This window comes from Rhipicephalus sanguineus, chromosome 5 (assembly GCF_013339695.2).
Source record: "Rhipicephalus sanguineus isolate Rsan-2018 chromosome 5, BIME_Rsan_1.4, whole genome shotgun sequence".
Lineage (NCBI taxonomy): Eukaryota > Metazoa > Arthropoda > Arachnida > Ixodida > Ixodidae > Rhipicephalus > Rhipicephalus sanguineus.
In genome coordinates, this window is record NC_051180.1 from 69656636 (window position 1) to 69676308 (window position 19673).

Below are 19673 nucleotides of genomic sequence, written 5' to 3' on the forward strand. Positions count from 1 at the left end.
TGGTGGAAGTTTGAAGAACGTGCGGAGCGGGCGTCCGCACTTCTGCCTTAATCGCCTGAGAGATGAAGGCCGCGTACGTTCCTGTTTGCTGCCATGGAGGAACCCCTTGTAGGAAGCATGCCTCAGCCTCTATGGAGTAAGGGAAGAGGGCAATAAAGGTCGGAATAGAATGGAATGAGAAGGATAGAGGGAAGATTTGAACCAACGTGCGGAGCGTGCGTGCACACGCCGTCTTTCATCGACCAAGCGGCGAAAGCTGCATCCGTCCGCACGTGACGGCTACCTCAAAGGAATCCGTATGGGACCTCACGGAAAGTTTTCTCGACAGTTAAAAATACAAATAACTCTGAATGTGTGCGCTTCGGCCGTGTATAGGGCCACAGGGATGCGCCTACTTCGCTGCTGAAGTTTGCACGTACCGCTGCTTTGTTCTTGCTCAAAGTTTGCAGAAATATCCAATTTTATGGCACTGGTGGTGTGTTTTAATGTTTGGCACTTCGACGCCAAGTGCATCTGCCTTACGTGACCGCGCCTTACCAGAACTGCAGACACTAACGAACCGGAGTTCACATTTGCCGACCTTTACGTTTCAGCTGTTTCACGCTGCTAATTAGCTTTAGGCTGTTTTTAACATTTCACTCGCAATTAAGCTCTAGCGAATCGGCTGCCGCAAACTTCTATAGGTACTGTTAGTTAACAGTGCATATACTGTGTAGCACTTGTGCTTCCAGAACTTTCGCAACGTGAACATGCTTCGTGGCGCACAAACGCTTCGCGCGCCTAATTAACATGCTTGGTTTAAGAGCGCTCGTGACGGTATTGTGGTTAAACTATAATCACAAAACATTAAGCCTGCGTTAAATCCATTGTAGTTCCTTTTTCTTTCTTTTTTTCCATGTTCGTGGTCACGTCAGTCTCGCGAAAGTTTTGGAGGATTTCCATTCGAAGTCGGTGTGGCTCTTGTTGAACATAATGTAACTAAACTTTACCGATAAACACTTACATAGCAGACGCTTTCCAATCTGTGACGTCATGAGGAGTCGCTCGTCTCCCGCCATATTTTCTTTTAGCGCCTTGTCTGCTAATTGCGAAACGGCTTCTCCTTGCAAGATCGTTTTTTTTTTGTGTTTTATAATGGTAATTTAGTAATACACGTGATAACACTATTTTTTCTCGATAATTTCCCTTTGCCGAGCTTGAAACGATTACAAAGTGGTACTCACGTCTGCGCTAGAGTAGTGCGCAAAAAAAAAAGAAAAAGAACCGAGAAGTAAAAGAAAAGGAGAATGGTCTAGTGCTAACAGCGAGGATGTATTCTCGCAAAATCCTCATTCTTCTTTTCTTTTTCGACGCAATATTCCACTTCCCGATCAAATGCGAATAGGGGGCTATTAATCAGCGCTTTTAATATCGTGCCGCCTTCGCGACTGAGTTCTTCAATAAAACTGCTCTAGATGGGGACCTGCTAATGACTCTCCTGTTTGAAGCTGACAATAGCGGTGCCTGGGCCGAGTTTTTTTGGAGTCTTTTTCAGTGCTGTGGCTCGATCCACGCTTGAATAACGGCGGCGTCGTGCGGCTGGCATGAATACCTTGGCGGCTCGCTTGTTGTGTTTCTTTCTTTCTTTCTTTTCTTTTTGCTTTCGCATTTCTTTTATCTTTTCTTTAGAGTGCACATGGCGAGCTTTTAAATCTCTATTGAATAGGACATTGAACTCGGCGAAGCGAGACGTTTAAGAAGGCGCGTTTTGCCGTTGCGATGACGGGCTGCATCTGCCAGCAAGCGGAGTTGTGGACGAACGTCGACTGAGGGTTAATTGCGAAAACTTATCGTTCTAAAAGTCTGTTTTTCCCCCCGTTTTCAACATTGCGTTGAAACTGTGAAGTCCTCTTGGTACACTACAAACGCACGCATGCACGCGCACACACCCACGTAAGCTTGATTAGTTGCATATTTTTTTTTTAATTTCTTTTCCGTGTTAGCTTCTGTCCGTCTTACATCGTCTGATCTGCTTGCTTGGGCAGTCGTTAGAATATTGGAGGAAGCTAAAGAGTGGGCCGGGCTCTTGGAGTACGCAGTGCCTCTACCATTCTAGTAGTTATCTTGTAGCTGCAACACAGTGCTGCGCAGAAAGTTTTCGGTACAGGCTATCGCGTACGGTGGAAAAGTCTTCCTTGTTTACCAGGCACGCGCGAGACGTACTCTCTAGTTTAAAGTTGAGACCGTCGGCCACGCGGGGTGTTAGAGGGCTTTGCCAAAGTCAGTGCCTTGTTTGTCTTTTTTGGGCGCTCCTTTTATTGCGCTCCCTTCGATCGAAAGCTTTAGAAGCACCACGCTCCAGCGAGAAAATCGACAGCAACGAAAACAAACAAGAGACGCGAGAGAAGCGTCTCGATCGGCTGCCAGAAGGGCCTCATCTGAGCTCTCTCTCTGCCTAACTCTACTCTTACTTTGTTTTACACCCCCCAAGGCGATCGAACCCAATTAATAGCACCGCTCAACTCGTTGTTAGGGGTAATGTTTACTCATGACCATTTGGAGCCTGCAGGAACGCGCATTCTCCGGGAATAAAACGAGACGGACGGACGACGGGTGGGCATGAGCGAAACTCAGTATTGATAACTTTTCCTTTATTGCGCTATATTTATTTAGTGCGATCAAGGAAAGTTTACAATAACCGAGTTTTGACCATCCATCCATATATATATATATATATATATATATATATATTGCCAGCCGTATCACTGGTGGTCGCGCAAGCTCTGGAATAATCTTGACTATTCGCGTCATGCGCGCAATCTTAACAAAGTGACAATCGCGAAGCTTCTCGAACACTATGGCGTGGTCTATATATATATATATATATATATATATATATAAAGGCCCGTCCTGTGCTAAAACGTCAGACAATAAGCAATAAATAATGTTTTTCACTGTGCCTCGTTAATATGACCCTTAAAGGGGCCCTGCAACACCTTTCTTTGTTATATTGGAATAGTCCCATTATTGACATATGACTCTTCACGAGCCATATGCCGCAAAAATTTTTCGAATCCGTCAAGTCTAAGTGGTGTTACCAAATTATAGAGATCACGTTCCGCAGCTTTCTCTCTCAACTCAACGCAGCGAGCGCGCGGAAAGCTGCGCGCGGCGTGAGGGGAGGGAGGGAGGGCGGAGGTGCGAGGAGGCGACGTCAGCGCCGGCGGCATTTTTTTCATTTTTTTCTCTCTGGCGTCTCGGCGCAACCACGTGGTCTGTGCCGCCACTTCCGGTCGGCTTGCGTCGTTGGCGTCGTTCTCGTCGAGCGGAGTCGATCGCGCTGCGTATCGCGCGTGCTTGAAAACTGCGCGTCGGTTTGGTAATGTTGGGTGTGCACCTCGAACGCCGTAGTGTTTTCATCGCTCTGCCAACCATGGAGGCAAACGTGCGCGCTCGTTTGGAACGAATGACAGCTGAGATCGGTTTCGGCCCATACTCCGATACACCGCCTCGTAAGACGGCACTGGCAGACGACCCCGAAGCGCCGCCATTACCGGACGCCAGCATTGTTATCGGAGACACGCTGCGCCCGTGCCTCGGTCGGTCGTGAGAACGTGCCGACGATGCAGTTCTCAGCTGACGAGGCAACACTCGAACGGCTGCCACTCTCAACGGCAACCGGCGATGGTCAAAAGCACAGAAATATTCACGTTTTCGGCACTGCGCATGGCGAAGAAAATGGAACCACGCAACTACGAGCAGACGAGCTGTCGGTGAGACCGGAAGTGCTAATATTAATGTTTGTTCGGTGTTTTTAACGCGATAACATAATATAAACATACATATTATCTACTTATTGAACTCAAAATTAACAACGAAAGTAATAATGAGGGTGTTATCGTGATTATAACATCAGCCAATGGTGGAACTGCCGACAATCGCGTCATATTTTGCGGACTAATACATCATTTGTCGAGAGAAGAGAGAGCGATTTTCAGCTGACTTTGAGAATTTATTGTAAATTCCAGGCCGTGCGCATCGCTATAATATTTGGCTCGCGTGTTCTCGGGAGCCTCGACTACCGATCGGCAGCGCTTTTTGAGCATGCTCGAAAAGTGTTGCAGGGCCCCTTTAACCGAATAGCTAGGAATCTTCTGGAAACCTACGTACATACAGTCCGCTCAATATGACTTGCAACACGGGAGCGTGTGACCTCACAAGCTTTAAGAGCCCCCACGGCTTCCACTATTCCTTATCTAAACGCTGTTCATCTTACTTGAGGATGATCCCAAATAAGAAGATATAATAAGTTGTAGCCATACGCCACCTTTGAACTCGTGAGTCCACGCGCTCGTGAGTCCTGTATTGGAAGTCATATGGAGCGGGACTGCACATCCGTATGAGGTAATACATAGTGCTTGTTATATGTGCGACGCTTTATCTGCTTCCGTCGTTGCTTCCTCTTCTCGCTCGCAACAGCTTCGGTGTCGTCCACAGTTCTGGCGGCCCTCCCGTAAGCGATGTATAGACACTTACAGCTCCTTCGCAGCACAAGAACACCGTCGTTGAACACGAGCTGTATATGTATGAATCGACAAGCAGCGCAACGGGCGGAACACTTGAGTGTCTCGCCGCCCCCGAAGACCAGAGATGAGCCCGCCTGTGTGTCCGTGCACGCGCGCGCGCTGTGGTGTTTTCCGGGGCTTTGTAGTTAGTCGCACGTCGGACGCCGCTCTCTCTTATTTTTTTCCGACGAACAGAGACGATGGCGATCGGTTCGCTTCGTGGCCGAGCGGGCAGCTGACGGATTAGGCCGCGGCCTCTGAGAACGAGAATGTGGTGCTGCGTCGGTTTGGGGGTTCTGCCATGGCGGCGCGACGCCTTCTTTTATTTCCGTCTCCCTTCTTCATTGAGCCCCCTTCTTTCACGTTCTCTCTGAGTATAGATCTAAAGGCTTTCTCGTCGGCTGCCACTCGGGATTTGTGGAGAGCGAAATATGGAACGGGCCGCCTGATGAGAAACGCTTGCCCGCGCAATTGATGGATTACGCGCGCGTCGGGTCTGCTTGCTTTTGCTATTTAAGACTTGCATGCTCTCGCCTCTTCGGTTTGTCTCGTGCTGCTGTCTGTTTAGCGCATCCTTTATAGTTTGTCGCTGTATTGTCGTCATTGTGTTGACGTGTTTATGTATGTGTTTCGGACAGGGGCGGCACCTCTTCATCAACGTTGCGTGTGTCGTTCGTAATCATTTTTCTTCTTTCTCCGCATCAGCTGCGCTTATCTCCTGGACCGATCTAATAAGCGTGATGGTTGCGTTATGGCCGTATACCATTATGCAGCCGTTTTATTCGTTGCCTTATACGGCGAACAAGCGACTCTGGCGGGTTTTACGGGGACGTGATCCTGGGGTAAGCCGTGTTGGCAGTTCGCGAGCCTGTTTCACCTGCTATCGTTAGCGATTTGAGCTGTAGCACCGATATCATGTTTATTCAACGATCACTTGTAATGTACTGATATGAATGTGACGTATTGGATCGCCGTAGATACCTTTCCGCGTGAGCATTTAGTGTCGTGCACAGTTTTGGGCTTGCCAACTTCGTTTAGCCGCTATGGCGTTCAATAGGTCGTTTCAGTGTTCCATATCATATCGTTCACGTCTATGCCTGCCAGCTGTGACAGCTACGCATACCGCACGTTGCGATATGTAAGTGCATCGAGATGTTTACAAGTTTTCCTTACCCCGTAGTAATGTCTGCTTTTCTGAGAATTCCGGCGAATACAAGGAGTAATAATACGGAAAAGCGGGCTAGTTGGTTTTGCTGCATATTGGAACTTTAGCGCACACACACGAGGACACACAAGAAGGAACACACTGCGCTGGTCCGTGTGTTCCTTCTTGTGTGTCCTCGTGTGTGTGCGCTAAAGTTCCAATATGAATACAAGGAGGTGGAGTTGCAAATTACGATGATAATTAGAATGAAACGAACAAGATAACAAATGTGCCTATTCGCATCGCCTTCTAGTCATCGTCTCAATTCTCAGCTCATTGAACTGTAAACTGAGAGGACTTTTAGAAAGAGACCTTGTTCGCATCTTTTACTATTTATTTCTTCATCATCTGTAATTGCTGCTCGAGCTCTTTAAGGAGATGCTGATATGAAGCAATGAATCAGTTTAAACGAATACACTATTCTTCCAGACCTCTACAGTCGTTTAGTTCACCTTCATAGGTTTGTTAAAGGAAGAGAAAATGATCGTCAAAGAGACACATTTAAAAATTTCGCGTCGAAATGTCTGTACTTGAACATCAGCGTGACGTCAGAAAATTGAGATATACTTTTTTTTTTCGTATTTTCTCCACATTGGGTCAATGAAATTCCTGAGCATCGGTACGTTTAGCCTCTGGCCCACCCAAAGGACGATATGCTTCATTTTTACCGATTAACAACTACGTAGACCCCGGTGCACACTGTCAAAATCTGTGACGTCACAGCGGGTTGGGGAGGGAACTTCAAGATGGCGTCCCCACCGGCTATAAATTTTTGCGCGATTTCCCTCTTACAAGGTGCCTTCTCGCGGTAATCCTTGTACTCCTGTTATTGTGAAAGCTTTATTGACTAATACGAGAAAAAATCGTTTTTCTCTTTAGTGTCCCTTTAAAGGGATTTAAAGGGATACTAAGAGTAAAACGATTTTTCTCATACTAGTAAAGTACTCTTTCACGATGCCAAAAACACCACGCTTGCTGCGAGAAGACGCTTACTAAGCAAGAAAACGCGCAAAAACAAAATGTGGGTGGCGACACCACCTAGAAGTTTCCGCACCATTCGCTGTGACGTCACGTGTTCTGACAGCGCCTACTAGTGACTACGTAGTTCCTAATGGGTAAAAATGAAGTACATTGTCCTCTGATGAGGCCATAGACATAACATACCAAGTTTGGGGTAATTTTGTTGAGCCAATGGCGCCAAAATACGATAAATGCACTTTGAAATCCGTGACGTCACGCGGGGAGATTTCAGCCCGAAATTTAAAGATGAAACTTTGAACTTGATTTTCTCCTCTATTAATAATCCTATGATGGCGAAATTAACGACATTAGAGTTCTAAGAGCACAATTTATCGATCTAAACCGATTCATTGTTTCTCTTTAGTGTCCCTTTAAGGTGTCTCTCAGTCCTCGCTTTATCTCAGTTCTAAACCTCGTCCTACAGTCTCGCGGCTTTACAGATGTTGACGTTGTTTCTGATGCGTATAAACGGGAACGGAGGCTTTGGAGGTGACAAGCCCGCCCACAGTGCGGAAATGCGATAAGCGTGTGCTGCGAGTTTCGTGGCTTCATTGAAAAGTGCTGCTACTAACTTACAGCTGCGTTAAGGAAGGGATAATATATATCTGAAGTTTTATACGTGCCCAAACTACAATATGATTATGAGGCAGGCCGTACTGGAGGGCTCCGGAAATTTGTACCACCTGGGGTTCTTTAACGTGCGCCTAAATCTAAGGCATTGTTGGTTGTTTCATTTCACAATTTCTCTCGCGATGATGGAGCCATGGGTACATGCCTTCCAACAGAAAGAAAGAGACATTTTTTTTTTCTGTAACATTACGGAAACGGTGGCGAGAGCAAAAGGCACCAAGGTCTGACAGAGGCTCCTGCTCCGTTCAAAGGTTTGGCGGCAGTGAACAGATTATGTGCAGGATAAAATGATATGGAATATTACCATCTGTCAACATTATACAAAAGAACAGCAGTGTCAGCTGACATGCAGTAATAACACATATATGTAAGAGTTTAACACAGTGTGTCAGATTCAAGTTACTATCTTGCGTGCGCTGAGTACAGTCACATCAATGCCCATCACACAAGGAATATCGCTATATTAACCGGGAATAAATGAGAATTGAGAGAATCAAATTTGAAATCAAAATTGAAAACATCAACAGACTTCAGGTACTTAACCTGCGTGTAAAAAGTTATAAAAATGGCTTTAATACTAGGTAACAAATATCAATAACACTTGAATAATAGCACACTTTGAGTACATTAGTGGACGTGAAAGACAGTCAGCTATATTCAATCTTGTTTTCAATTAACAATAACTTGAAAGAACTCTTAGTAAGTGTAATGAATTCGGTCAATCCTGGACGATTTAGCAATGCCGAGATTCGGTGAGTAATGTCTTTTCTGCCACAATGTGTTATTGTCTTCGTGGTTCGAATAACTGGCCTACATAGTGGGTAGTAAATTGCCGATTGTGGCTTTGCATGCTTGCTGCATGCTTGCAATGGTGTATGCTTGTTGTGCTATAGTGCGCGCCATTGACAACAGCGATAGCAGTGCACCCGACTTCGACTGCTTTCGCTGGTTCTTCAGGCGCATCAACGTTGTTTAACTCTGCAAGCTCTTGCACCGTGCGTACCGGGTGATTAGAGCTCCTCACCAACACGCACGCACCGAAGGTTCGGACAATTATCGCGCTAATTCACAGTTCCTTTAGCTAGGAATGCACTTTCTGTCGACTGGACGCGTCGTTTCAAGCTATCTTTATATCTTGAGCCCTGTAGGGGCGTAATCCCTCGCACTATGCGTGAACGGCGCCGCATCGCTGGGTGTTGCACTGCAGAAGTAACCATTCTGAAGCGGCGTGTGGGTCTCGCCCTCGGACGGTGTTTTCACCGTCGACGCGAACGCGCGCTCCTCGCCTCCGCTTTCGCATTCGGCGTCGGCTAGTCGGCCATCGGCGCAGTTACGTGACACCTCTGGTGCAAACGCGCCGGCAGCCAGGCGCGAGTTTCAGCTTGTGACTACGGACCGCTGACTTTTCCACCCTCGGGAAATGCGCCGTGAACAGATCGACCCCCTCCCCCCCCCCCCTCCCGCCCCCAGGATATGTGGGTGTGGAGGTTTAGGAAGGGAGGGTGGCACCCGTGGTGGGTCTCACCGTCTCCTATTCGACCCCGGACAGTCGCTGTCGCCCTTAGCGTACTCGTACGAACGTCGACCGTCCCTGACTAACCCTCTCCCCACGCCCTTCGCGCTCTCTCAGCGCGGCTAGCTGCTGCTGGGGTCCGATTCGAGCGGCTGCTGCGCGATCCGTCGAAGCGGGCTCGGATGTTCGAACGCGTCCCGAGCGCGGTCCCGGAAATCGCGGGAGCCGTTAGCGAGTTTTAATTAATCGAAATTATCGTGCCCCATTTAGATTCCGCGAACGCGTTCTTGCGTGATAAATCGAAACGGAGCTCACTTTCGGCGTCTGTGTCTGTGTGTGCTTACAGTGCTGGCTGCGATTTCTCTTTCCTCCTTTCTCTCCTCTCTCACCTTCGCTTTCGACCGAAGCTAATGAAGCTGTACAGTGTGCGTGGGAGTGCGAGGGGCCCCCCGCATGCGTGCCTTAACTTTGTCTCTTATCTGTCTTCGTCTACACGTTTTCCTTGTTTCCACGTAGCTGTCTGCTTGCGTTAGTGTCCTTCTTTTTAATTACCTCTGCTAATTGCCTTTAGAGTTCCAGCAGTCTCGATCCAATCACTGCACGCTTCATTTATAGCTCCCACTCGTCATTTCGTAACGCTTCTTTTTATTTTCGCCAGTTCTTTCGCACGAAGTTGACATAATCTTCATTGAATGTCCTCCTATCGCTTCGCGTTTCTCTTCACCTGCATGTGACATTTGCTGTCATTTCAGTCGCTAGTGGTACGTTTTAATATTAAGCGAGTGTGTCTTATTAAAATGTAATGTGCGCCCCACGTCGGAATCATTTTCGGAAAGGCTGTAGAGCACCTGGTTTTGTCCTGTCATGCTTGTTGTCTTTCCCAGTGGCATGATCAGTTTGTGTTTTCTTGATCGAAGGGGCTGGAAATGATGCGAGCCGCGAAGCCCTGCCCGCCGCGAAGTGTCTGGTTTGAGGCACGGCACCACGACCTCAATGCAGTTGCACGTCGCGCTCGCTTTGCGTCTAGTACTTTGACAACCCTATAAGCAGTTCTTCGTGCCTCTTCAACGTTGCTTATTCTTCAGCTTAAGAGCGCTATTTCGACGCTGAGACGTGAAAGCCGTTGAAACAATGTTGAAGATTGCATCTTTCCGGCTTTCTCTCTCACTGTTCTCTCTTTACTCAATTCAATTCTATTCAGTTACCATTGGAATGGAATTGGAATTACCATCGGAATTATACCGCTAGTGGAATTCAGTTACCATTGGAAGGGCTGTGAGCCCGGTATATATATTCTACAGGTGCAGCGAAATAATCGCACACCACGTCTATCAGTGCCCCCTTTCTAACTACCAAATAGCAGCCGTGTCAGACGCATTAGGTCAGCTGGACCAACGCCCACTGACAAAAAGCAATATTCTATAGGGCACTGGCCTACACATATTTGATCGTTAGTTGTTAAAAATGCGTTGCTGCGTTTTCTTAGAGGCAGCTGATCGAACGACGCATTGTGACTATGCATTTTGTTTGTTTGTTTGTTTGTTTGTTTGTTTGTTTGTTTGTTTGTTTGTTTGTTTGTTTGTTTGTTTGTTTGTTACTTGGTCATTGTCATACTCATAATGACGTTGTGATATCTGCATATAATCTTCTCCCATTTCATTCTGTGATACCTTTTCTCCTCTTCCTGAGTATACAGTAGCGAATGAGAGATCTGCTCTGGTTTACCTCCAAATCTCTCTTTCCCCTCCCCTCTCCCCTCTTTTTCCTCGTGTATTCATGACAATACCTCTCTATTCGACTAAATTATGGCCGACTTTGCCTTCTGTCTGCTGTGCTCGACGAGCTGGGAGCCTATTCCGACATTTGTAGTCTTGCCATTAGGTCGGGTGCCATGTCAGTCGGGGCGCGTCTGGCATTTACAAAAAAAAAAAATCGAAATAAACTTCTGTTGTAATGCTACCCGAACACAGCGGAACCGCTATAAGTACTCTGCTCTCTCTCTCTCTCTCTCTCTCTCTCTCTCTCTCTCTCTCTCTCTCTCTCTCTCTCTCTCTCTCTCGAATATGTGCAGTGGTAGTTGGGAGATGAGGAAATGCTGGGGTCATTACTCTTATTCTGTCTGTATTCTGTGCTCGAATTGATTCACGCGTGTGCTTGCTACCAGGGGAAAGAGTGTTTTGCGCAATAGGACACCCTTCTGAAAGTCAGTAAATGTGTCGACACCTTCCCCTCGAGTCGCTCTCTCAATCAGCGAACGGTAAGAGAACCCGTTGCCTTTTCTTTATTTATTTTTTCCCCGGTGCCTGTTTGCACTTGATCGCTCCATCAGATAGTCTCGTCTGAGCGAGTTGGCAGAGCGGCCTTCCTTTCTTTCATTTGACAAATGGAGTTCTCGCGCCTCTTCTGTAGGCAACCGATCGCGAGCAAATGCTCGCGCAATCTCTAGATCGGCCTGAAAGCGCTGTGTGCACAGCTTCTCGCTCGACCCGCGTTTGTTCCGTGCAGTGCAACTTGAGCTGCACCGTTTGAGTGTATGCTGCGGCTGCGTTTTTGCATATGATGTATCAACGGCCTAAATGTGTGTCAACGCACGTAGCCCTACTACAATGGTATTAACAACCATCACGCAGCTAAAGACTAACCTTGAGTCTTGCTTTTCTTGGCAGCAGTCCTTGCTGAATACAGGTGGCCTCCCATAAGTGTATCATTGAAAAGGAATCTTTGTAACGCGGAGTTCTTTCATTGTATTGTCACTTTTAGCGACCTTGCGCTGTTACCGCCTTCAGCGTCCGCATATGCTCGCATCTTCACAACTTGGAACGTGAACAAGATATGACTCATGAAAATGCGTCCTGCGCACAACTATATATGAAAGTTTGACGTGTCATCGTCGTGTGACCGATTTATAAGCCTAGAACAATACCAGGTATACGCAGCGCTCGAAGTGCATTCATTGGGTGTAGGATGGGGTAGCTAAAAATTCAGTGGAATAGCCTGGAGTGCATGTTTTCAGTTAATGCTGACAGTTCAGGGTGTGCTTTCACACGCTCCACGGTGTCCCCCGCTCGTTCAAGAGCAGTGCAGCCTCTCACGCAGCTATCGGGCGGTACGACCGTGTAATAAGGCTGTACGCACACGCTGCATGGATCTGTAAATGTGAAGAGTTTGCGCTGCAGGGCACCGAGGGAAAACCCATTAGAGACTGTCGAGAGAGCCGCGCGCGCCCTTAGAACTGCTTTTTGGCCAATTCGGCTGGCGCTTTGCAGTCGCCTACTCCGATGGGGGAGCGTAGGGGACAAATTGCACCAAACTGTCGACTTCGAGCCTGCCCAAGCGAACGCTATAACGTTATAGAGGAACCAGCTTGGGCAGTACTTCAGTTTCGCAGAGGCATGTCTGTTTGCGTATGAGCTGAAGTGTGACTTCTGCGCGTCATAAAGCGGAGAGCTTGGATCACGCGCAGTGTATCATGCTGCCGATAAGCAAACTCGCAAGCTGTTGCCCCAAGGTCGGTCAAGTGTGTAAGCGAGCTGTCGCATGGCACGCTTGGCACATCGTACTTGTCTAAACACTGACGCTTCGATAGGCCATTGATATCTTAAGCTAATAGTGGCTCTGAGATTACAAAGTTAAAGTGAGAACAGTGGTTTGTAGATCCGAAGGGATGCTTAATAACTTGCTGAAGTAAGATCAACACGATTAAGATTATGCCACAAAAATTACGGTGTTCCGTGTTGGTATCTGCATGATTTATTTGTTGGATGACGCTGTGCTTCTTAACTGAGCTACTTATCTACCATGTGTGCCAATAAACGAGCCACGTCCTTGTGCAACTTCGGGCTCATATAACAGTGCTCACGTATTGAAATGTGACATTAAAGCATTTAGTGTAACGACTAGCACGCGCAAGGTCTCAGGATACCCACGACGTGTCGCTACGAATGTGGACTGTAAAAAGTAATGTTGGCTCTGATGTAAGCGTTCGAGTCAAAATTACGGCGATATGACATGAACTGAAGATCGTAGAAACGAAAGTACGGGCACTGCTTAGCCCGAAATTGTCGCGTTTCAATCTTGAGTACTCTACGTACGTGCTGCCGAATGAGACCGCAGTGGCGCTGTGTATAGAGAAGGCACTACGCTGGAAGATGCAGTCTCAGCGCCGAAATGCTGCACCGAACTAAGTGTACTTCTCAAGGCCGAGTGCGGCTGCAAGGTGAGCTCAACAACCCACGTGCCCTCGTTTCTCCTGTCCCTTTTACATCAGGGCCAGGGTACAAAAGTCCCATTTAGGTTCACCCTTGCATTCCCTTTTTAACGAAACCCAGCCCGAGACTAATATACGTAGACCAAAGGGAAGCATTAATCAAGCGCCGCCTACCATCCTTTATGCGAGCCGGCCTCGTGTGCGCAGAACGCGCCTTGCAGCAACCTCTTGCCGTCATTCATTTTTCCCCCGTTCCATGCAGACATCTCGTTCAGATATTCAAGTTTCTGGAGCTGTAACCTCCTTGTCATGCCTTCTATAGTTGGGGCGCAACTAAGTTTTGTGAGTGTATACAGCAAACCGACGAGCACTTCATTAAATATCATAACTAATGTAACTGTTGCTTAATATTAGTCGTATTAATGGTCTGTTTGTCGTCTGCGCCAAGCAAGGTCATGTGCAGCTAATGTAGACGTTAGCTTAGGATTGCAGAGCTAAGTTTTTGAAATCTCGATTAGAGGAGCATCTGCAGCGGTGTACGAACTGCAGTACACACCAGACTCGACTTGCGTAAGCTCATTGAGTGCTTACGTGTAATTTCGGCGACGAAATAGCACTTACTTTAAACGTATGTTTGGAGATGACTGGGCTTGCGGAGAACACGGGCTCTCGGCTTTCTTGAAAATTAAGAGTGAGTACCTAAAGTGTGCTCTGAAATATATGACAAGCAAATGAATCGCACCCTACCCACTGGAACACATCAGGCTGAGTAGAGAGCATTCTAAGAAGAAAAAAAAAGGTGCTTTGACTTTTTTTTTTTTTGAGTCCTGACCTGCCACGTATGTGACTCCCTTTAAAGAGACAGGTGAACTCTCTTTGAAGATCATTAAACTCTCTTCGGAGAGTCGTAGGACGCGAAGGAGAGTTAGCGTGCATCTTTAAAGAGAGTCATATACGTTGCAAGTAAGCACTCAACGAAAAGAGTAACGCATAACATTGTTTTCTCTTAGAGTGAAGCAGTGACCTGGGGAGCTATTTTGGACACTGTCAAATTGCGCCATATTGTTAAATTACCTAATGGCGACATTTTAAGCCATTCAAAAAGGACTTGGGAGCCCTCTGAACCAATCGGAGTTGAGAAGTCGGTGAATTTGACAACATGGCAGAATGCGACAGTGTCCATAATAGCACCCCCGGAGAAGACTTCGGGCTCCAAGATGCGCTGGAGTAAGAATTTTGCTGCTTCGAAAATGGGTCCAAATCACAATTCCTCGGTAGCATTCCGCGTAGACTTTATATGTAGAGGTATACGAGCGCCGCGGTCTGATGTATATGTCACATGCTTTTTATAATCAAAGTCTGATGTGCTGTAGGCTAACGAGGTTCCCCTCAATAAAACCTTCGGTGGGCTTACGTTAGCGACGCATTATACCGTAGGGTGAGGGGCGCTGCGGCGCTGGAGAGGGCGAGTGGGTTACGGCGCCCGTTATGACGTGTGGTCTCGTTTACGACTAGCGCTGGTTATGAGATACGCTGCCTGCGTCCCGCCGTCTTAGCCAGGATCCCTGCTGTTACCGCCTCTCGTCGCTGAGCGCATACTGCCAGGGAGACCGAAGTCCGCGAGACCTGCGGGTGTCAGTGCTAATATGGTGGAGGCCGTGGCTTTCGCAGATGCTCGCAGATATGTTTCGGACTTGTCGGCACACAAGGCAGTTAAAGCACTTTTGCGCTTTTTGAGGACTACGGGCCTAAGTGAACGCTTTTGAATATTGTAGAGCGCTACCGCTACATGCGCGTCAAGGCATTTACTCATCTTTTCTTCCCCCCTCTCTCTCTCTCATCTTTATACTACCCTTTCTCATTCCACCAGCGTAGGGTAGCCAACCAGGCGTGTGCCTGGATAGCCTCCCTGGCTTCTCTCTTCTTTTCTTCCTCCCTTCCTTTATGTAAAGCGCGCGCGATATTTGATGTCCCACCAATTGTTCGGAGGCAGACTGTCCAACTGCGTGGCCGAAGCGTCAGAACCGCACCGGGCATCGCGCCATGTGAACTGCGTAACTAGTGAGTGGTTTGGAGCTGCCCACCCATTACAAAGGGCTCAGTCATAATTCATCATCATCAACCACAGCATCAACACAGTGTGCAGCGACTAGGTGCACACGTTGCTTTACAGACGCGTGGGGGTTACTTCGCTACTTCGCAAAATGATGATGAATTATGACATTACCGGACGGTACGTCATAATTCGAGCCGTCTTAGGCGAATGCAAGTTGCGAGTGAGTTTCCTTTTCTTTATTGGAAAGTTCGAAATGCTCGGAAAATAAGGATACTCCGCGAAGAGTCCGGAAACAGCGTCCGGTGTATGGCCGTAATTGGATCGGTTAGAGACTTTGCAGCCTGCCTGTATGAACGGCTACGCAGGCATTACGAGAATATTTCATCTGGGTGCATTGATAAATGTTTGAAGTCGGGTTGCATCGCCAGATACTTGAACTTGGACGCAACAAAATATAATTGAATCCGATGAGCAGCTCCCGCCATCACGCGTATTCGTATTCTCGTCCGCGCATCTTTTTTTTTTTTCGTGTGCATCCCAGTCGTCGTTATTGTTGTGTCGCAGCACTTGGTGAGCACTGTGCTGTCGATCACATTGACGACGCTCACGTTCGCGAAGCCGCCCCACAGTTTACGGCAGCTGGAGGTGTTATATATCTAATTCGTGGCCTGCTCCTCTGTTTCTTCCTTTCAATTTTTCAAAGATTTGTTCAAGAGTGGCGAAGACCCTGTGCGCCCATCCCAGCAAAAGAATGGCGGCCGTACACCCAAGAACGCTGCTAGCCGACCACCGAAGGACGCGCCAACTTTTCGCACCGTGCCCCGAACGGAAGTTGCTACGTCACCGGAAGCACTCAGGAGCGTTCTCTCCAAGCTGGTGGAAACAGGTAAGGTGTCTTTGACAATGGAGACAACATATTTCTTTTAATTTGTTAACTGCTTTTCATGCTCTGTTTCCTCATTCAAGGCTGCCAGGAGAGCTTGGAGTGGCTGCTCTCATCTCTGGAGGATGCGCTCGAGGATTGGGACTCCGAAGGTGCGCACCTCCCCACTGCCTACTTTCTTTATTTTTGCCCTAATACTATTATTATTTACTATATGTAGTTCGGGAAACCAATCAGAGTACCAGTGCCTTTATACCTAAATCAACGAGGCCTTAAATCGCGGATTTATCCAAGTAAAAAAATTCACTTAAGTGTAGTCCATCTTAGCAATTTGGCATTTCGTTTAGATTTTTTTTTTTCTTCCTCGAACATGGCAACCATATATCTGGGCGCAGACATCCTCCCCGAGGCCTCGGTCCGTAAGAACAGATTTCTATTATTTTTGTTCGAAGCAAAAATAGAAGTTCTCGGCCCAGTGCTTCATTTTTGCAGCCTACCGTCGAATAAGTACATTTCCGTGCTACGTACGTTAATCTTCTCGCGAGACGTACAAATTGCATAGCACGGCCGGGGGACGCCGTTCTGTTTCCTTTCCTTTACCCTGTTGGAACGTCGACGTGAAAGAGCTCTCGGTGTTGAAATATTTCGCTGCCCCCCCCCCCCCTAGTTTCATGGCAGTTCCTATTCTTAGATGTGTGCCTGTGACGCAGATCCTTCCTCCGTGCCCCTGGTGCCCATACTCGAGACGCACCATTCGTCAATGGAGAACAGCGATTTCTGCAGCTTGCTTCGTACAATGGGAATCCAGCCACCTGCGGACGAACAGGTACGCAGGATGTTCGTCTCGATGCCGAATTTTCTTTTCTCATCACTGTAAGTCTCCCTCATAGGAACACTATTTTTCTATTTTGGCGTAACTACTACGCTTAAGGAAGTACGGACATACAATTTTTGTGTCAAGTTTTCTTTATTTATATTACGTCTTGCCGTTGGTTAGGAGCCGATTTCTTATAATCACGGTAACTTGGTACTACGGGTAGCGTGCACTGAAAATGTTTGAACTACAGCGCCCAGTAACCGCAGTTGAGCGTGACTGGCTGCCGTGGAGTGATCACGCTGTGAGGGAAGAAGGGACTGTTAGGGTCTATCACCTTAAGAGTGTCCTTAACGCAGTATGGCCAATCACGTTCAACCGTAGTTGCTAGGCGTTCTAGCTTGTACATCTTCTCTATGCGCGTATTGCAATTATGTCAAATTCCTCGCCCTGGCATTTCGATGGTGTCAGGATACCGGAATGCCAGTCTCTTAGAAATAAGTGCCCGATAAGGATTCCTAGAAAGCCTTATGCTAATCCAGGGCGCCTGTACTAGTTAGTGAGCCTGTGTTTTGCTTTCGTGTGCACCCGACACGGTGGTCTAGTGGATAAGGTGCTCGACTGCTGACCCGCAGGTCGCGGGATCGAATCCCGGCCGCATTTTCGAAGGAGGAAAAAATGCTAGAGGCTCGTGTACATAGATTTAGGTGCACGTTAAAGAACCCCAGGTAGTCAGAATTTCCGGAGCCCTCCACTACGGCGTCTCTCATAATGATATCGTTGGTTTGGGACGTTAAACCCCAACAATTAAATTATTAATTGCTTCGGTACGTCAAACGTCACATTTGTTTTACGACAATGACAGGTTATTCGCTTTGTAACGGCACTGCCTCTGTATGTCACGTATTCTTGTTGTCGTGCACGACGGTGATGCATCATTGCACGTACGTGTTTGTAATTCAGTGTCCCTTCAATCCTGTGTTACGTATACCTTTCTTTTTCTTGTGTTTCAGGAAGCATATTGGCGCATTCCCGCCGACATGACGACCACCATGCTCAACTCCCGGGTCACCGTCATCAAGAAAGCGCTGGAGGGCGACTATGGCGCGCCACTCTTGGTCGTGGGTTCGGCGTCAAACGAAGCGGCTCCCGAACTCATCTCGACAGATTCAGATTCCGATGGCCCTTCGCTGGTGATCGACGAAGACCGCGAAGCGTCTGCCACGAGTGCACGAATTCCGAAGAACAAGTTAAAGCACCGCGAGGCATTGCAAGCGCTTTTGCAGAAGAAGAGAGCGCGCCAAGACGAGTGAGTTTCTGTGAGATTCTTTCCTGTAATGGCGAGCCTGCATGCACTGACCGATCGCGGTCTGTGTTACATACCTCGAGTTTCTTGTACCACCGGTGCGACTGGTGATGTGAGATATTATCAGTATTTTCTTGTTGATGAAACATATCTCTGAGAAGTGTGTGTGTGTGGGGGGGGGGGGGGGGCTCTGTCATCACTATTATGTCTGTCATCATTGTCAGACATGACATAACTGTCATGTCTGACACTGATGATGTTAAGTTGTGCGTATCGGTGTACATAATGATCGCAGCTCTGAGGCGCTCTCATCCGTTAAACTTCCTCAGGTTTAGTGAAAACTCGTATTTTCGCATAAACCGCTTGCCGTCCGCGCGCAGGCCGATGACCGCAATTCAAGACTTAACCTCGATTGCCCAGCTAGATGGCCTTTATCTTAACTTATTCGGGTGCAAGGTCCTTGGGTAGCAGGACAAGCTGCCGTAATTAGTCACATACTACGAGCACTGGATAACTGTTGCCTACACGCCGTCGTCGCATCAGCATTGCCTTCAAACTTAATCCAAAGATTGACTGGTCTACTCATACGAAACTGTTTGATGCTGTGGTCCATCTAGAATTTACGCACGTCATTTCCGTCACGGAAGCGACGTCAATAATAGTACACGCGGGTAGCTTAGACAACGACTGTCACTGAGTTATCCGGCCGCGGAATCGAATCTCTGACGCCACGACTTTCGAGCAATGTAGCCGGACGTGCTGACCACAGCGCCACAAATGCAAGTCGGGGTCGCAGGCACGAACACGTAATATATGCCTACCACTTTGACAGTGATGGCGCCGCCATGAAAGAGCGGTGCAGGATGCACTACGCCGAAGCGTTGCGGGATCGTCTTCTTTATTTTATTTTCGTGTGATCCGTGTGCTGCCGAGGGTTTTGCGCAACTCTGCAGGCTTCTTTGCATCGATTTTTTTTCTTTTTACTTTTACTTTTCTAGGAACCTATGTTCCGTAAACTTAATTTAGGCCACCTATTGTCCGTAAACGCACTAAGCCTAGTTTCTGCGTGGCCTGCTGCTCTCTTTGGAAGTCTTACACGGAGTGACGTTCCTGTCGCTTCGCTTTGCCTTCCGTTTAATTCTTGGCGTTTTCTCGCTCCGAAGTAACGGGCGTGTCGCTTCCTCAGAGGGATCCCTTCAGGATTCGATGATGGATTGTCGCGAGATTTCCTTTTTCACGCCAACCGCGGCTGCTGCACGCACCACGTGACGCAGCCGTATGCCGCGTGTTTCCTTTGATCGGCGTACACACCGCGAGGCGGCTCTTCGTGGCGCTTTTATGTGTACCTCATTTCCTGGCCGCTTTTGGTTCTTTTAGCAAAGAGCCATATTTCACTTCAACAGAGTCTTCCGATATCTGTTCGTTGGAAGTGACGTTTTGACAGTCTGCAAGGAAGATATTTTCGCTGGTTTTTGTCTGTTTCGAATCACTCTTTC

The 19673-nt window shown here is 47.7% G+C and overlaps 1 protein-coding gene across 5 annotated transcripts in view; it reads left to right on the forward strand.

The window, feature by feature from the left end:
* LOC119393729 (protein timeless homolog) overlaps positions 1–19673 on the forward strand; it is a 528180-nt gene that overhangs the window by 282873 nt on the left and 225634 nt on the right. For all 5 annotated transcript variants that reach the window (XM_049416331.1, XM_049416330.1, XM_049416329.1 and 2 more), the window contains exons 23-26: positions 15878–16060; positions 16141–16209; positions 16768–16883; positions 17885–18180. In XM_049416331.1, coding sequence (XP_049272288.1) covers positions 15878–16060; positions 16141–16209; positions 16768–16883; positions 17885–18180 — 664 coding nt within the window. The remainder of the gene's footprint in view (positions 1–15877; positions 16061–16140; positions 16210–16767; positions 16884–17884; positions 18181–19673) is intronic.